Here is a 19613-nt window from a genome sequence, read left to right as displayed (position 1 = left end):
TCCTTCATAATTTATAAACTATTATGGTTTTGTCATGTCTTACACAGACCACTGTCTCCCTTCATCCCTTCAGCCCCTTTTCTGTGGCCCATCCCCCTGGGTGGGGTTATAGGCTGATCCTTGTGGTCGGCTCCATCTCCACCCCACCTCCCGCAAGATGGTGTCTGATTCATCACACCTCTACTTGTTCTGAAATGACCCCACGTGGGCAACGACTTCCTTTCCCAGTCTGGTACAGGGCTAAGGCGTGGCTGGGCCATAGGAAATAGGCATAATGCTACAGCTGCTCGCTACCAGCCAAGGGTGACTCTATGTCTTCACGAAGCCTCTCTGGCCCAGACCTGTAACCCACTGGACAACAGTTCACCAAGCAGCAGGCCCCCTTGGCAGCCTGGTCCAGTTGGAGCCCATCAGCCAGTAGGAGACGAAGAACCTAGCCATTACTCTAGCCAGCAGGTTTCCCTCGTCCCCCCAAAAGCAAGGTCCAAGCACCCCACCCACCAGCTATAATTAGCACACCCCTTGCTCATTCTAAGACACTTAAACAAGTAGACGTACTTTAGATTTACTACCTCTTAATGATGGGCTTTGTTTCCCCAGTTAAACAAAACAAAAAACCCAAATCGTAACTCTGTCTTGGGGTATCCCCCGTCTCTATTGAGACACCTGGGTCATGAAGAACAAAGACTGCCTGCCTGTCCTGTGAACACCACGTGCCACTTGCTGTGGTCCCAGCCCATTTTCAGTTTGCCTTCCCACTTGGCTGGCGCAGGCCTCCTTCTCGAAAGACCTGCCGCTCCTCAACCTGCCCCAGAAGACGGTACAGCTGCACAGGCCTCAAAGAAATGCCATGGGATTCGAACCCAGGACACTACAGTGCCCCTGAAGAAGCCGCCCATGGCAGGGAAGAGAAAGGTAAAACATAAGGAATCTCCCAAAGACTGATCAGGGTCTAGTTCTTCCTTGATGACAAACACCAAGGACCGTTGACTCACAGACTTCCCATTCTTACCCCAGGGCCTCCCAAGGACCCAAGTTCCAAAGACAGCGCTCAGCCAGCCCACCAAGGCTGGGGTCACCAGGAGCCACTATCCCACCGTTGCTACTCAATGAGGGTTCACTGTCAAGGCCCAGAGGACCCAGGGAATGAGGTCTACAACTGGCCTCTTGGCCCTCTGACCCCAAAGAAAGGCGGAGGGTCTTTTTTCTTAGCTACAGGATGTGCGAGCCCCAACGTCAATCAGGCAAATAACTGTGGTTACGAACTTCTTGAGGATTCACACAACAGATCTTAGCTCACTAATGAGGTGAGTCATATGCAAAGAACAGTCTCTCCCTGAGTCCAGCCAAAGAACACAAGTCCTTCTCATCCACTCGATTCATCGCAACGTGAGAAAGTTCAAACCCAGCTTGGCTTTGGCCCCACTTCCAAAAGTCTGTAAGCCGAGGAAAGCTCGCTAGCTCCCATCACCATGCAATGGACATGTATTCCCAGCGTAATCTAGAACTGGGCAGCGCTGGACAGACGTTCTGCCCAGTGTTTTGCTGTCCAAATGCAGTCACTCTGATTACCGTGAGCCCATCTGACCTGACACCGTGTTTCTTCTTCTGGCCTGCTGGCTGGCAGAGGGCCCTGGGGAGCCAGGAGGGCCGATCACTAATGTCTAGGCGGCCTCCTCCCGTCACAAAAAGGCTGACCATCCCGTTATCCCATTTGGAAAACGTAGACCCGGTTGTTAGGAAAGCCTCTCCTTGAGAAGTGAAAGTAGGTGAGGCTCTGTGATGCAATTCGAGGGATCTGCCTGCTGAGCAAAGAAAGCATCAGCAGTGACACTTCTCTCTGGCTGTCCCCTGGCGAGTAAGTGATAGCAGTTGCCAGGATTTTCAAGCCTTAATGCCGCCCCCTCCCTCCAAGGCCAACAGCAAGTTTTTCTTTTGAAGGAACTCAAGACTAACCAAGGAAGCGCAAGCCCCCGATGGTAAGGATGTGATCTGCTTTCCGATTGCTTTCCGAAGGGCCGCAGCCGACACTGCGCTGCGCGCACGCTCGTGGGCACAGGTTACTGCATTGGAGCCTCTGCAGCAATGCTCTAGTTCTATCCAGGAGGTGGGTCAGAACTACTGACGCTGCAGGAGCGTTTTCCTTTCTTGTGCCGATTTCTCATACAAAAGCCATGCATGAAAAAAAAATCATTTTAGAGGCCGTTTTTGGCTCAGGCTTGAATTCGGATGTATTTAAGAGAACATTAGCTTAATCAGAGCAGAGAGTCGTGTGTTGGTTCATTTTGTTGCTCAAATAGCCAGAGAGCAGGATCCTCAAGCATTGGACTTACACAAGTTCTGGAATGGGCCGTGGTTCCGTACCAGGCCTGTGGTGCTGCATAATGTTGCAGTTGACTTCTTTTTCTCTTAAGGAATGACAGCCCAGGAGTCAAATTAAAGGCTTTATTTTACTGGATTACTACTGAAAGTCCTACTTCTCACCCCTGCCCTAGGTTGCAGCTCCCTCCATCGCACTCGGATTTGGGATGCTGGCCCTCCCCTAGGCCAGCCCTCCCACCAAAAGGTGAGTCACTGTAGTGTTACAAATTTACTGGCACAGAACACTATAAATTAACCAACAGCAAGTTACCCAAAGGGGATACACCCTTATAAAAGGGCACAAAAAGAACTGTTACACTTTTAACACAGGGAACAATTACCAGCCCTAGGGTGTGTTGCAACCTCAACCCTAAGCCCTGCCCCTTTGCGCTGGCCAGGAGCTTCTCCACCAACATTCCACCAGTTACCTGCTGCTGGTTCCCAGGGCCACGGGCCCCGAGGCTTGCCTTTCAGCAGAGCTTTCCTCCACAGTACTCACCACCTTTATGGCGGTCCCAGGCTCTTCTGTCACTTTCAAGTTGAGCTCCCAAAGGGCAGTAGATAACATGACCACACCAACAGGATTTCTGCTGACCCGGGTCCCGGGCCACCCCTCACACAACCTTCACCCTCCCTCCCCGCCCCCCTCACTTTAAATCTGGACCTACAAGATAGGGACTTATTTCTAGGTAACCCAGTTAATATTCAAACAGGATCAGGACCTGGGGACGCTTGCTTCCCTCCTTCCCCCACAGCTTAAGGCAAACTTGAGAATAGAGAATCGCTTCCTGCATTTCAAACTCCTTATGGTGTGCGTGTGCACCTTCCGTGAGCTAGCTGTAGGTCGTAGGCCCAGCTGCAGGTTTTCCGCCAAGTCATTGGCAAAAACACCCCATGAGAAAAAAGGGGGAGGGGGAGACACAACTCCTTTATTTTCACCCAGGAATGATTCAGCAAGAGCTGGCCTTTCATTTTTCTCACCGAAAGCTTAGGGACTTGATTTTTAAAGGAGACCCAAAATCATCTGACAATATCAAAACCTGGACCACAAACAGGGGTGGAAAGAAAAGGGTGGGGGTGGGGGGGCGGTGGACAATTAACAATGACCTTAAAAATCAGCTGCCGGGACAAGCTTCCCGGTTAACCAATTATCAGCAGGGCTTTAGTCACCACTCCGCCCACATTTTAATCCCCATGTGGAAAAATCCGAACATTTCGGCATGAAATATCCTGCTGAACGTTTTTGACTATCACAGCAAATCACAGGGGGGGGGGGCACACGCAAAAGGGCCTTTAGACAGAAAAATCAGGAGACGCGCTTGCACACACACACACCTTTGCCTGCAATGCATAAGGGTATCCCGAATCCGTATGGATAACTCACTAGACAAACAGCATTATCAGGTTAACCCACTGTTAATTCAGTTTTGTGTTGGCTAGTCATTAGACGTCTTGAGGGAGTCTGAGGGTCCGTAATTCACCTGGGTTGAACTACTTACCCTGGTATATGGCTATCTATACCACTACTGGGCATGTGTGTGGCTATGAAAGACGGAGGGAGAGAGAGAACTTAGGTGTCCAAATATGACCCTGGCCTAGTAATTCAACATCGGAAAACATCCCAGGGACTCACCCGAATAATAATATTAGAATCTCTGCATATCAGACACAGTGAACGAGTCAACTGCACATTCTGGCTAGAGAACACAAGCTGTTAGGCAGCCAGGGACGCCAGGTCTGTCACTAGCCACTCATTTGACCTTGAGCAAGTCTCTTCACCTTCCCAGGCCTCAAGCACCTATCTATACTCTATTCTTCACACACACCAGCTCCCCCCCCCCCCAAGTCATTTTGACCCCTCAGGTTAAACACAACTTTTTTGAGGGGGTGAAGAAAAAAGAACATGGGCTTTAAAGAGCCTGTTTACAGAAACAAACTAGGGTTGGATGTGCAGCACAGGGTAACATGGGAGCAGAGGGCCCCCCAAACACAGTTCTTGGCCCTAAAGCTCCTTCATCCCTGTTGGCTCTTAACATGGTGTGCTGCAGTGCATTCCCACTTCTCCCTAGCAGGGCCAAACATTCTCCACTGCCTCCTTCAAAATCCAATTAGTCCTCAAAGAACGTACCCTCCTGCTCCCATCACTCAATCCACACCAGAAGGGCCCCTGAAGGACAGGCCTCCAGGCCCTCAAGGGCGCCAGGCAGTGTGCTAAACCTGTGGGATGACAGAGGGGATTCGGTGGCAGCTGGGTTGTCAAGATCTGATAGGTTTTGATCCCACAAACGGATACTTGCGGGGGCTATTCTGTTTGAAGTTTTTCATATTGGTGCCCCACCTCTAAGTCAGGGGAGGGGGTGTCCTCTTGCAGTGGCTACTGGTGACCAGGACTCCTACGGAAGGCGTTTCCCCCAGCTCTCAGGCCCCTCTCCTCCCCTGGAGACCCCTCATTTCCTTTGGGGATCGCTCTTTGGGGAGGCGGCCATGGCAACCGGCAGGAGCAGCCCTACCACCAAGTACAAAGGAAGTACCCGGAGGTGCCCGTGGCCTCCAGTCTTCTTTTTGGTTTATTGTACTCAGAGGCCCGGGTGGGTCAGCTTATTATCCAAGACTCATCTTTCTTATTTAAAAAAAAAAAACGTCCACACACCGCTCCCCATTGTCAAGCGCTTCAGGTGACATCTCGGTTGTTCCGGGCACATCCTGTGTTTATGGAAAGTGGCTCATTACAGCTCTCAAAAGTATACCTTAAAGGCCATCTTAGGGCGGCGAAGACACACCCTTTCTGGCACTAGCCCGCTCGACCGGCTCCGCAGTAAGGGGAAGCCAATTTTGTGGGGTTTTTTTTCTTCCTTTGGGGGAGGGCGGCCTCCTCTGCGGGGTGCTGACCGAGCCCCAGCACCTCGAGAAGGAGCCTTGACCCCGCGGCTGCCTCCGCCGCGGGAACGGCAGCCCCCACGGGGCCCCCGGGCCGGGACGCCCGGCCCCAGGGGAAGGGGAGGAGCGCGCCTTCCCTCCGGGTCCGGAGGGCGGAGGGAGAAAGGAAGGAGCGCAGATCGGAGGTGCGCGCCGAACGAGGGAGGGCAGTCGGCTGGGGATGCCGCCGGCTCCGGCCCCGGGCCGCCCATCGGCTGCGCGCGCCCTTGGGCTCGGGGCCCCGCAGCCCCGGTGGGGTCCACGCGCCGCCCCGCGCCCTCCCCCAGCACCGCGTTCCCTCCATTTCCGAAGTGCGTCGTCTTTTAAGCCGCGCGGCGCTGCCAACCTCTGCGGCGCGCCGCCGCCGAGCCTGGCCGCGCGCGCCCCCCCCAGACTTCCTCGTGCGCCGGCTCCACCCGGGGCTCCCCCGCGCCACTCACCCCCTTCCCCATGCTGGCGGTGGTCGGTGTCCGGCGCCGAGTCCGGTCGCTCGAGAATCAAGCAGAAGGGGGAAGCGCAGCTCCCGGCCGAGGAGCGGGGCCGGGGGAGCCGAGGGCAGGGAGCTCGGGCTGCCTCGGGCGGGAGGGAAGGAGCGCGGCCGGGGCTCGAGCCGCCGCCGCCGAAGCTGCTACCGCTGCTGCCGCCGCCGCCGCCGCTGCTGCCACGTGTCCGCCTCCTCCCGCCGGTGCCTTGCGCCCCAGACCCCGCGGCAGCTCGGCCGGCGCCTCCTCCTCACTTCCTAAAATACGAACCTGCTCGCTGGCCCCGCCCACGCCGCGGCACGTCACCGTTACCGGAGCAACCTGACACCGGCCCCGAGCTGGCTCCACCCCCACCCCAGTCCCCGCCCGGGGCCGCGCCGGCGGCGGCCAGTCCGGGCTCCCGGCGGGAGACTGCGGGGCCTTGCAGCGGGGAGGGGGGAGGGTTCGTGGCTAAGGTCCGGGAGCCGCGGCTGTGCGGGTGCGGGACGCGCCGACTGGCCGGGCTGCGGGGACCCGGGGGCCATGGCACCCCCTCCCCCGCTGCCCGCCCGCCGTGACCGGCTTGCTTTGTAGGACGTGCAGGGTCCGCAGTCGGGCGGGTACTCGGAATCTCCGCAGACCAAGGACCGAAAATCTAGCGCGGAGTAGACTTTGTCCAGCGCGTCTGGGTGCTCCTCGGGCCCTAACGGACACACCGGGGGGCTCGGGTGTGACTGCGGCCACTGCCTGCCTGAAGGATTCCTTCCGGTTCTCTCCGGGGCCCAAGCTCCGCATCCACCTGTACTCGGCCCCGCCAGCCTGCAGGCGCCCTCCTGCACATCCGAGCGGGGCGCCCCTCTGTCCACCTTCTGCTCAGTCCCAGGAGGAATGGGTGGTCTGCGCCGGTTTGGCCAGAAATCCCTCCTACTCCCTCCACTCAGAGCTCCAATGGCCATCGGAAGGGGGGTCTGCGAATGCATTCATGCTACTGTGTGAATGCATTGTCCAATTTGGGGTGGGCGGCTTTAGACAGGGAAGCGTCTCTTAACATGAGGGGCTTTCTCTAAAGGGGACTGACTGGCTTGGTGCCTCCCCAGCTCTCTGAGCAATGCTTCCTACCACTGGGCTTGGGTGCTCTCAGAGGCCTAGGTACCCATCGCCCCTTCTTCAAAAGGCTTCTGAGAGGAAGCTGTAGCTGCTACAGTTAACGATACATTATTATTCGCAATAACAATGCTTTCAGGAAGTCCAGTACACGCTGGGAAACCGGAGATCCGCAGGAGAAAGTCACTCCACGTCTGAGAATTCCTAAGAGAAACGAAGAAAATATTAACTTCCTAAGCAAGCAAAAGCCAGCCGTATCAACCCCAAGTAATAATTTAACATGAACAAATACGGATGATAGGCAACTTGAAAGAAGTGGGGGAAGGAAGTAAGGAAAGACTGGAGTGGAAACTAGCAATTGTGGTACCAGTTCTATCATTACAGCCATTCTCAACCCGCATTAGAGGAAATGATTTCTCTAGGCAGGAGCCCTGGTGGCTAGTGGGTTGGTTACACTTTAGTCTGCCAAGCGCAATACCAGCAGTTTGAAGCCACCAGGCGACCTGCCGGAGAAACATCAAGCTTTCTAATCTCCTAAAGAGTTACAGTGTGGAAACTCCACAGGGGCAGCTCTACTCGGCCCTAGAGACTCATTATGACTTGATGGCTGTGAGTTTGGTGTTTTAAATTTATTTCTTACAAGAGTCTCTTTCCTCTTGCCTAGGAGTGTACATTGTGAGGATATGTGGCTGGCTACGCTTAGCTACCCTATAGGACAGGGTAAAGCTGCCCCCGTGAGTCTGTTGAGAGGACTAGAAAGCCCCATCTCACCCCACTCCCTCTCCCATCCCTTCACCACCAGCACCACCACTCCCCAGGAAGAGCTGGTGGTTTTGAACTTTGGATCTTTGGGATCTCAGCCTGACATGTAACCACCACACCACCAAGACTCCTTCCAGCAGTCTACTCTACAGACTTGGTTAAATCGATGCGGGCCCTGAGAGTAGAACTGAACTCACAACCGTGCGTGCTGGAGGAAGAGTCCCCAATTCAGAACGGAGTTCCTGATATTCCTAATTCAACAGAAGATCCTTCCAGAGTGTTATCAGGGCTTTTGTCTTCCAGGCTCCAGAAAACGTCTTATTTACCTGCTCCACAGCCCCCACTAGAGGTCCCTGGGCGATGCAAGCAGTTTGCATTTCTAACCTCAGTGCTGGAGTTTTGAATCCACACGGAAGAAAGGCCTGGTCATCTGTTTCCACAAACACTACAGCCAAGCAAAGTCCAGATCAGTTCTTGTACTCTGTAACACGTGGCGTCACCCAGAGTGGGTACTGAACCAATGACAAGAGCTTGGGGTTTTCCGGTTTTGTTTTGTGCAGCCCCATTACTGCTCACTTGTAAGACAAAGATTTTGCTTCCTGAGAGATCCCTTCCCCTGTTGAAGAGGAATTAGTCTTCTGACCCAGGGCAGGATGTGAAAACGTGGTCACAATAGTAACAATGAAAGTAGAAAGCAAAAGTCTTAACAATGTAAATTTCTCCTGCCCTCCAGCTGTGCTGATCTCTTTTGTGGCCTTCAAAGGAAAAGTTGTCAGTCATCAATACAATCGCAAGGCCTTTCCCTTTGGGACTTCTGACTTTCTTCATTTAGCAGCTGAAAATTGAGGAAGAGACCTTTAGGAGAACCCCAAAGTTCCAGAGGACTCTACTTCTAGCTGTGCTCCCAGGTGGTGAAAGGCCACACACATAGAAGACTACAATCTCTCTTTTGCCTCATTCTCCACAAAGCACCTTTGCGTGTGCGGTTTTCTCGGATTCTCAGTTTGCAGGGTAGAGGACTTTACTGCATAGTGCGGAATGGGGAACGAAGGCTCAGGGGAGCATCTCCCAAGGTCATTCAGCTGGTCATCAGGGGAGACTGGCCTCAAATGGTCACAAGGGGAACCCTCTTTCTACTCTTAAAAGTTTGATCTCTGATGAGTAGAAAGGAGGAATTGTTGTTTTCACCATTGCTATCTTCACAAGGGCAGATTTCCACGTGCCTCTGGCTCTTTAATAATCAAGACCTTTAAGAGAGCCTTTTCTCCTTCCCATCCTTCATCAGGCTAAAGCGAACACCTGTCCCACCCATCATCAGGCTAAAGCGAACACCTATAGATATGCCTTTCCAGTGATCCCTCCCAACCCACCTGATCCGGCCTCTGGAGCCAAATCCCGCTCCATTGTTTTGGGGATCTGATAATGCCTCTTGCCATTTCACTTCTACTGAGAGAAACACATTTGCATGCCAGAAAGGACTCCACTACTGAGCCCCACCCCCAGGTGGGTCTTTCTTTAAGCCTCTTGCTCAGGGGTGGGTCTTTCTTTAAGCCTCTTGCTCAGGGCCCTTGCTTTCGGCACTTCCGAGACGTCTTCGTCTTCAAGGACGTCTTCATGAGAATCCGGCCCCAAGTGAAGGACCAATTTTCCGAGGTCGAGCGAACAGCGTGGGAGAATGAAGCTGGAGTTGTATCCACCTGAGTCGGGGAAAGTAATGAACCGAAGCCCCGGACGATCCTGTGGCGTTCAGAAAGGAGACAGCATGGCCAGGAGTGAGGTGCAGTGGACTCCAAAGCAAGAGAGACACCTCGGGGCAGAGTAGCTAAGGAGGAAAAAGCCGCCTTCTTGTGAGAGATTTCTTCCCTCCTCTAATGAGAGATGTTTGAGTGGAAATGCCCTCTCTTCTTATTATGAATACAATGAGGCCCAAGGGGCACTGGGTAGTAGCAGGCCTTTGGTCTTACTCCCTGGCCACTGCAGGGGACTTCAGGCTTTCCAGAAGAGAGGTGGGGTGGGAAAGGGGGTGACAAGTTCGGCCCCTCTTATTTGATCTCCTTACTCTCTGTACCCTTTCTCAACCCCTCGTTTGGGCACCATTACACTGATTGGCCTGGAGACTCAGCATATCCGGAGGCCAGGGCTGCCAAGAGTGGACGGCTTCTAGGAGGACTTGATCACAACTGTGAAGGGTTGGCTCATTTATCCTGAACAGTCAGCAGATGGCTGCAAAGGATGATGCAAGTCAGTCTTTTGAGCCAAGAAAGCCAGCACTTTGAGTAAGGACTTGCTGAATTGAATAAACATGCCATTGCAATTAAGGGCTTTCTAATGTGAGTTCGGGAGTCTACCACCAGGTTAGCATTTTCAATATGAAGCAACTCTTGGAGTGATCAATGAGCTTAGGGACCTGGAAGGACAGAAGTCTCTTTCATGCAAACAGTCTTAAAGCACACATCCTATCCTCTGTCTATTCCCCAGAACGGGGTCCTGGTGGCATTGGGAGGCACCAGGTGGGTGGCTAACCTCAAGTTCAGTCATTGGTTTCCACCTGCAGCTCCGACAGGGAAAGAGGAGACTCTCTGCTCCCCTAAAGACGGCCAGCCTCATAAACCCGCAGGGGCAGGTCTGCTTGTCTTGTAGGGCCCTGTGAGTCAGGATCGATTTGATGGCAGTGAGTTTGGTTTGGGTTCTTATTCCCCAGAAGGTACTTTGCTACTCTTTCTGCATGAAACCTCAGTTTTCCCATAGCAACTTCGATTCACCCCATGGAAGTCTGCTCAGCAGCGAGGTCAACTGCCCCCTGCTGAAAATGCCAGGTCTCGGCAGGTCATTGACTGCACACACCCCCCCCAAAAATCTGCCAACTGGTAATAGGCTTAGCACTTGTTTGATTCTAAAACATGTCCTTCCATATCCACCGTTTCTTTTGTTCTTGTTTATTTAATTTTCACGAAGCCCTTCATGAAGCTACCCTATCTAAACATTATGCTTAAAAGAAAAATGTTGGGAAAGCTGAAGTGTGGTTCAGAGGTTTTTCCATAGTGCCAGCTGCAGGCTCGAACCTGATTCCTCTGCCCTGGAATTCAGGAACAAATGGAGGCAGCGTGAACATGGCATGCCTTTGTTTCCTTGGGCTGACTCGCTCCCATGCCAATCACTGTTCCTCCCAGGCGACCTTTCCGCTCATCCCTTTATTCCCTTGGAATGCTCCCTAATCTTCTAAACCTACTTTCTCTCCTTATGGATGGTTGAGCAATGACTGGCCGCTCAGCTGCTCATGGAACGGTTGGTGGTTTAAACATCCCGAGACAGATGCTGCGGGAGAAAGAGCTGACCATATGTGATGGTAAGAGTCCAGCAAACCCAGTGGGGCAGCTCTACTCTGTCACCTGGCTGATGGGGGGGGGGGGGGGGGCTGAGTCAGCAACCAACCCTCACAACACCACCAGGTGGACACTATCTGAAAGGTTGGTGGTTGATGGACACCCAGAGGCGGCTCAGAAGAAAGGTCTGGCAGAGACTTTACACGTGGCCTCTGGAAATTTGGGAAAGTCAGCAGTTTAATTGGGGCTGTTGTAGGCAACTACCACCCACAACGCCACCAAGGCGCTTCTACTCAGCCTCTCTTTAGCATGAAGGCCATGTAACATGTTGGCTCTTGCTAAGAGCTGTCTTTGCAGGCTGTGTGTGTTAGTCTGGGTAGACTAGAGAAACAAATCCATGGACACATATGTGTATAACAAAGAGGCTTATATACAAGAGCAATTGAACATGGATAAAACATCCTAGCTCAGTCCAGATCAAGTCCATAAGTCCGCTATTAGCCCATATGTCCAATACCAATCAATAAAGTCCTCTTTAGACTCAGGAACACATGCAATGACGTTGACTGTAGAAGATCACCGGCCAGTGGGCGGGAAGTCTTTGGATCCAGTGTCATTGGAAACAGAGCTGACAGAGGTCTCTGCAGAGGTCCATGTGTCTTGTCAGATCCTATGTCTCCCAGGATGTGAGCAGAGAGAGAGTCTCTCCTGCCTCCAAGGAGGAAGTTGCCAGCTTTCCCAGAATTCTCAGGAGAAGGCCGTGCCCACACAGAAGTCTCATTGGTTATCTCCAGATTGACAGCCTAGACTCCACCCCTACATTCTTAATCCTTACATTGACACCAGATTAGGTGACTCCCACAGATAGGCCAAGGCACCAAAAAGGAGTCTTCAGTGGCTTCCCGTGTGTTTTGACACTGAATCATGACGTGGAACTCAGTTCTGTCGTTCCCTCTGCTCTTCTAGCACTCTGTCCCCAACTTCTACTCCCCTCAGAACCCTGACCCACCTTGACGAACACCCTATTCGTTTCCTACAAATCGACAGCAATTGGGGCATCCCAAACCACAACTCACAAGGCACTTAGAAGAGATTTGGATGGAAACTCATTTTAATGCCAGAGCCCCGTCTGCATCCAGACAGCAGCTGCGGCCTCCGGAGCCCTTGCTTTCAGCGGGGGGGAGGGGGCCACAGAAGAGGAGCAGGAGCGAACTGCTCCAGGCCTGGCTGTCCCTGGGAGGATGGCCGCTGCCACGGCTGGGCAGCGTGGAGGAAATAAAAGCCATCATTGGAATGGACCGATTTGCTATTCTTGGCCTTCAAAGCTTCCATGGGAAAACAATTGAGCACGTTCTGTGGAAGCTGCTCTCAGAGATGCTGCCTTCGCAGTGAAACCAGGAGCAGGGACTGGGTTGATTTTCCTTTTGGTGGCGGGAGTGAAGAGCCATCCCTGTGGAGGAGCAAGCACAGGCGCAGGGAGAAGTGATTCAGTTCATTTTCAACAGTCAGGGCGTTTATGGTGACAGCAGTAGGAAGCACCCCCAAAGTAGGTCAGGCACAAAAATAGTAACCAGCTCAATTCATTTTTAATAGTTTTTTGTGTTATTTTTACTCCGGAGGCTGCCATTTTGGTTGATGAGTGACCTCCACACTTGGACTCTGACAGATAAGACCATAAGAACCGTTTCCTGCCTCCTTCTCCTCCGAAAAGAACCCTCCCAAGCCCTATCTCTGGTACTCCACACTCTTTGATTCTGGCAAATAAATGAAGCTACCATGATGGGGCACCTACCACGGTGTGCGGCGCTGGCATATCAATGTGACCAAGCCACATTCTCTACCCTTGAAAGGCCCCCTCCCTGATGTAAAAGGAGACAAGGGGAGAGAGATGGCTCCTCACCGTGGGGGGTGTGGCTTCTGTGTAGAGCCTGGTGGGGGCACGCAGACATGGGCAGCTCTCCCCGTGAGTTCAAGTCCGGCAGCATGCGTATGTGAGTATGTGGCCCGGGTTACAGAGGAGTGATACAGAACAAGATTTTGCACGAACAAGATTTTGCAGTCTTCAGACCCATAAGCTAAACAGCCTGCCCACTGGAGGTCTGGCCAGAGTTCAGGTGGTGAGAGGGCCAGCAGCAGGCGAGAAGCTGGAGAGGGAGCAGGGTCCAGATTGTGCAGGACCTGGATGCCAATCTGAGGGCTTGGACTTTATCCTGGAGGCCACAGGAAGACACGGCAGGGCTTGGAGCCCAGGAGGAGCATGGTCAGCTCTGTTCGGTGGAAAGTTTTCCCAGACGGCACCAGGACCCTGAGACACGGCTTCCCAGCCAGTACATGTGCCAAAGTTCATCTGATCAGGTCACAAAATCAGTATCTCAAAGATCCGTGCTTCCCCAGTAGGGCCTTCAGAGAGCAGACTCACTGTGTTTTTTTGTTTTTTTTAATGCACATATCTCTCTCATCCAATAGAGTTTGCTTAAACAATGAATTTCATATTGCTGGATAGGATGAAAAAGAACTGGACTTTGGACATCATTTAAAGAATTTATTAACATACAACTCCCTGGTACCCCAGAATGGCTTAAATCACTGGGAAGCCTCAGGTCTTTTATTCCATTTCATATGTGTGTGTGTGAATATTTGCATATGCATACACACGTGTGTGTATGAGAAAGACATCATGTTAGGTAGGACGGAGAGGCAGTGAAGGAGAGGAAGGCCCCCAGGAGATGGATTGACACCATGGCTGCTATCCATGGGCGTAGGCACAGGGACAATTGTAAGGATGGCGCAGGACTGGGCACTGTTTCATTCTGTTGTCCATAAGGTTGCTATGGGTTGGAATTGACTCAATGGCACCTAATAACACACACACACACACACACACACACACACACACTTTCTTTTTCTTTGTCTTTGTCAAATCCCAGACAGACACAGGACCTTCTTGGCTTCCACTTCTCAGAAAGAACTATGGTGCAGTCCCTTTGACTGAAGCAACATTTACTCACCTGACTCCCAATCGCACTTCTAAAGATAAAAGAGGAAGAAGTCAAACTAATGAATACTTTAGCCTCAAGTGTCCAGATAGTTAAAATGGAAGTTGTTCCCATGCTGTGTTAGTCTGGGTACTTTAGAGAAACAAATCCACGGAAACTCGTGTTTAAGAGAGAGTTTTATTTAAAGGGTAAGTGCACATCAAGAAAACATCCCAACCCAGTGCTGCCCAAGTCCGACATTAACCCATTAACCTATATTTCCAACACCAATTCACAAAGTCTTCCTCCATCTCAAAAAACAGATACAACCATGCCAAGTGCAGGAGGAAAGCCGAGGTCAGTGAATATATAAACATCTCAGCACCCAGGGCTGCATCAGGCTAGGTCCATGTGGCTTCTCCTCAGGGATGTCTTGTAGGAAGTGAGCCTTGCCAGCTAAAGCAGGGAACTGGCTAAGGCAGCTGCATCCTGGTCTGACCAACAGAAAGCAAGAGACCCGCGAACTAGAAAGGCGAGGCTCATTGAGCCACTTATGTCTCTGCCCTTCAATTAACCCCACATGTGTTTTTCAGCCAGGTTGGCACAATGAACTCACATGCCAACAAATCTTAGCTCCTTGGTTTTTTGACAAGCTGTTGTCAGTTTGACATTTGATAACTGGTGTAAGAGGTGGTAGGATCCCTAGCAGCACTGTGGCTAAGTGTTAGGCTGTTAACTGAAAGGCTGGTGGTTCGAGCCCACCAGCAGCTCCATCAAAGAAAGCTAGTAGTCTATATTGATTATATAGCCTTGGAAATCCTATAGAGCAGTTCTACTGTGTCCTTCAGGGCTAGTATGACTAAGAATCAACTTGACAGTAATGAGTTTTTATGGTGGTGGTGTTGGTGTTGGTGTTGGTGTTGGTGTTGGTGTTGGTGTTGGTGTTGGTGTTGGTGTTGGTGTTGGTGTTGGTGTTGGTGTTGGTGTTGGTGTTGGTGGTGGTGTTGGTGGTGGTGGTGGTGTTGGTGGTGGTGTTGGTGGTGGTGTTGGTGGTGGTGTTGGTGGTGGTGTTGGTGGTGTTGGTGGTGTTGGTGGTGTTGGTGGTGTTGGTGGTGTTGGGGGGGTGGGGGGGGTGGCGGTGGAGGTGGTGGCGGTGGAGGTGGTGGTGGTGGAGGTGGTGGTGGTGGAGGTGGAGGTGGTGGAAGTTATGGTGGTGGTGGTAGAGGTGGTAGGAACGTAGTAACAGGGGTGGAGTTGGGAACATTGATCAAATAGCAGGATCTCAAACACATAATCTCCAATCGACAGCATTTCCCTTCTCACATAAATTAATAGGTCCACACAAATATGTCTCACAGTGAGAATCGTGAGAACAGAATGTGCCCCATGCCGGCTGTCCTCTTCTCCCGCCAGCCTCCTCAGTCTGCTAGAGGCTCGTGTGTGCTGACATCGGCCAGCCAAGGGCACAGAGGTAGGTGGAGGGAGTGTGGCCCACACACCACCTGTCCTAGCTGTCTTGGCTGTCACCAAACCCTGGGAGAAAAACGGGACATGTTGGGGCCATGTCCATTCTGACTCACGGCAAGCCCGGTGGTAGAGAGGTGAGCTGCTTCGCAGCGATTCTTGGCCGTCTTCTAAGGAAAGGGTCTGGAGTTCGAGCCCACGACTTCCTGCAGGTAGGAAGAGGAGGCGCCGGCCACGTGGGAGCCTAGGAAACCCCATGGGACAACTCCACACAGCCACATGGCGCCTCTGCGTCAGGTTTACTCCAGCCAGCAAGCATCACAAAGGCAATGTTTATAGAAGCAGGTTCCTGGGCCTTTCTTTTGTGGCACTACCCAAAAACTTAAAAAAAAAAGACAACCCAAGACTCACACCCTCAGGTCGATTCTGATTCATAGTGATCCCAGAGGACAGGGTAGAACTACCCCTGGGGGATCCCAAGACTGCAGCTTCTTCCTGGAATTAAAAAGCCCCATCTTTCTCCCAAGGAGTGGCTGGTGGTTTTGAACTGAAGACCTTGTGGTTAGCAGCCCATTGCTCAACCAGGGCTCCTGGGTGGGTTCAAACTAGCAACGTTTAGCTTAGTCATTGAGCGTGAGCCATACGTGCCACTCAGTGTCCTTGTGAGTCGGAATTGACTGGATGGCAGCGAGACCCCATGAAACGCAGGGAACACTGGGAAATGCAGCCAGTAAGAGGGTGGACTTCAGGCGAGCCCGCGGTTTGCACCTGCCGAGCGAGAAGTCTGCACAGCCCAGCTCTAGACTGCAGGGGCTGACGCAGCACAGCGTCCTTGGGAGAAAGAACGCAATTCACAGCCCGTCACACCTTTTTTAATCCTTCCTTTTCGCTTCAAAGTATAAAAAAGAGACACCATATGCGAACCCAATCACTAATTAGAGAGGGAGCGTTATTACAGCTTCCTACGAACAGACCCAAGGAGAAGGCTGTTTCTAGACCGCCCCTCCCATTCCCGGAACAAGCAGCTGAGTCCCTGAGGCCAGGCTGCAGGCTCAGGCTGCTGCTGGACTGCGGGGGACTGGTGCAGGCTGGGCATTCATCCCGCCCCCACCGCCTGCCTCTAATCTCATAAACCAGAAGTGCTCAGAAAGCCTTGTATTCTCTCCCCCTTCTCATTTATCATAATGGGGGGAAAAGAGAGGGGGGGCGCTGTTAAAAGTTTTGAATTAAGAAACAGTTGCCATCTGGGTAATTGAATTCTGCTTCGAGCAGGCCACCTGGTTCACATCAGCAGCTCTTGGCAGGTATGGAAGTGTCAGCTAAGGTCCTGCATTGACTTCTAAACACCGGCTCACATTCCGAGAACAGCCAGAAAGGCTTCATTTCTAAACAGCGAAGGGCGTTTCGTATCAGGTTACCTCAATGCATGGCAGGCTTCTCCGGCTGCCAAAACTTAGAATCCTAGCTGTGATCGTTGGGCTGGTTTATTCCCAACCACATGCTTCCTAAAAGACAAGACAAACAACTGGACAGCCTTTTCCCTTTGGCATCCTGTTCGGAGACAGATAACTGAAATCACCTCTCTCTCCTAGAGGATGCAAGAGGCTGCCGGGTTCCCACTCCTCAAAGCGTGGAGAGCTGGGTGGGCAAGCCTGGAAGGGAATGCCAAGCTGGAGGGGGGAGGGCTGTCTTGCTCTTGGGTGGCTCATTCCGAGGTCAGTGGCTCCAACTCACCAGCAGCGGAAGAAAAGCCCTGGCGATCTGCTTCAGCAACAATCACAGAGCAGGAAGGCCGCAGCGCAGCACTGTTGAGTTCGAGTGCACTCGGCAGCAAGCGCCTAGCAACCAGAGTCCTGGCTCAGCCTTGTTTCCACAGACCAGGCAGTCTGAAGCCAGGGCGTTGGTGTGCTGCTCTCCTGCTAGGGCAGTCTGGCCAATGGACACAGCCCATTCACCTACCTAGACAAAACAGCTGTCAAGAGGGCCAGTGGGCTAGGACCTGGTTAGGGGAAGAGAACATCTCTAGGCCTGGGTGGTCTTACATAAGCCCCCGTCTTTTTCATAGAGTCCCGTTTCTCTGCAATGAGGTGTCGTCCTCAGGCACCATTGGCGTGTTGAGTTGGGAGGGGCCCTAAGCATCGGATAGCAATCTTGCTCACAACCAGCTGGGGTTTTTACAGAGGACTGAGTTTAGGGATTGAGAATTCGGTACCAGAAATAACCGGGCCCTGCCTCCTCCTTTTAGCAGCATGGAAATGAGGGGGAGAGACTTCACATTCTGTCTCCAAGGTCACAGAGCTGCTGTGGGCTGCCAGATCGTGACCCCAGCTCCCCACTCTGCCTGCCTCCCCAAGCCATTTCCTTCACCATGGGGCTGCGAAGAAAGAACAGGAGCTGCTACGAAGAAAGAACAGCGATGCTTTGCTTCTAAACAAAGATGGGGGTCATAGCAAGCATGTACTTTAAGGGATGGGCTCCCTTAAAACAGAACTTTTCACGAGGGCCCTAGATGCTCCCATAGGCTCGTCTAAAAATCTCACACAGCCTCTCGAGTGATTTCTCAAGAGAACTGTAGCTGAACACACACACACACACACACACACACACACACACAGTTTCACTGAATCAGAAAGATTTCAAGGAAGCATCTTCCTTTTGCCCAAAATGGTGTCAAAAAATTTTTGAATGGAAAATCTCTTGCAGGGTTTTGCAGAGGCTCTCCCCAGGGCCACAGTGCTCAGCCCTCTGCCATGACTTTCTTGGCATGAGCACCCTCAAGATTTTCTTCTCCCTGTCAGCAGATGGGGAAGAGGAGCTCTCTAGAGAATATGGAGACTAGCAGTAGGGCCTAGGCAATGGACATGGAGCTGGGCTAAGCCTTGAACAGAGAACAGAGGAAAAACCAAATCAAACTGGTGGTTGCATAATCTGTTGTCAACATGAGACTATCAAGGGTGGAGTTTAGCCTGTCAATCAGGTCACAACTTAATGACCGCATTTGGATGTGCTAAGGAGCTAAATAGCTCACTGGAGGCCAAATACACTCACTCCCTGCAAGATATTCCTGCTGACAAGCCACATGGAGCTACGCTGATGGCAGCCAGACCTTGGAATTGGAGGAGCCACATGGAGATCTACACCAGCACAAAGATGCATCCACTGCCATTGGATCCACAAGACTTTCCACCCACTGCCCTGTGATCTCCCTGCACTTGGCATCATTGCATGTGTTGTGTGAGTCTGAAGAAGAGTTTATGGGCTAGTATCAGACATATGGGCTAATAGTGGACTTATGGGATTGATCTGGACTGGGCTGGGATATTTTCTTAATATACAATTACTCTTTATATAAAGTTCTTTCCTATGTACATATGAGTGTCTATGGATTTGTTTCTCTCGTCTACCTGGACTAACAACAAACTCACTGCCATCAAGTCAATTCAGACTCATAGAGATCCTATAGGACAGAGTAGAACTGCCCCTGTGAGTTTCTGAGACTGGAACTCTTTACTGGAGTAAAAAGCCTCATCTTTCACTCCCAGAGTGGCTGGTGGTTTTGCACTGTTAGCCTCGTGGTTAGCATCCCAACGTGGTACTTACTACTCCAGCACTAAAGAATGAGAAATTCCTTAATTGGTGCAAATAAGTTAGCCTTCAGCTGCGTACTAAAAGGTTGGAGGTTTGAATCTCAGAGACACCTTGAGAGAAAGCTAGAAGTCTGCTTGTGATAATCTGCTCTCGAGAGTCGCTTGGAGCACCGTTTGTTCTGATACTTATGGAGTCTCCATGAGTCAGGGTTGGCTTGACAGGAGATGGACTGGTAATTCTGCCTTACGGGGCCCCTTCCAACTGTCAGCAGGCTCGCTTACATTCCCTCAGCCTTAGGACCCCTCTTCAGAATCCAATCAAAGAGCACTTGCCTTAATTTGAAAAGCTGCCTTAAAGTCACCCCATCTGACATGTCCTGTCTCGACGCAGCCACCTCACTAAAGTCCTCCTCCAACCGGGCTCCTGTCTGATGGCCTCCTTGGCTCCCCACCTCCACTCTCTGGCAGTTTGCAGCCTGTTTGTCCAGCCCTCTCAGGCTTGGCTGTCTCTGCCTCTCCTCCTCGCCAGATGGACAGTCCCTGCATTCTCCTTCCTGTTTCTTCTCCCACTCTCCTGTCTCTCTCGGCTGCCACAGCAACAGACTTGCCTCCTGACTCCTCCACAGACCCTAATCTGATTCCACTCAACCTCCCCACATC

General features: G+C 52.1%; 1 protein-coding gene across 1 annotated transcript in view; it reads right to left on the bottom strand.

Annotated features, from left to right (window-relative positions):
• The window catches only part of ATP1A1 (ATPase Na+/K+ transporting subunit alpha 1), a 30912-nt gene extending 24907 nt beyond the window's left edge, over positions 1-6005 (bottom strand). Inside the window, exon 1 of the mRNA XM_075559890.1 lies at positions 5718-6005. Coding sequence (XP_075416005.1) covers positions 5718-5729 — 12 coding nt within the window. The 5' untranslated portion in view covers positions 5730-6005. The remainder of the gene's footprint in view (positions 1-5717) is intronic.
• Between the last annotated feature and the right edge of the window lie 13608 nt (positions 6006-19613).

Source organism: Tenrec ecaudatus, chromosome 1 (assembly GCF_050624435.1).
Source record: "Tenrec ecaudatus isolate mTenEca1 chromosome 1, mTenEca1.hap1, whole genome shotgun sequence".
In the NCBI taxonomy this organism is placed as follows: Eukaryota; Metazoa; Chordata; class Mammalia; order Afrosoricida; family Tenrecidae; genus Tenrec; species Tenrec ecaudatus.
The sequence above is the reverse complement of the archived record's forward strand: the minus strand, read 5'-3'. Positions and strand labels throughout refer to the sequence as shown.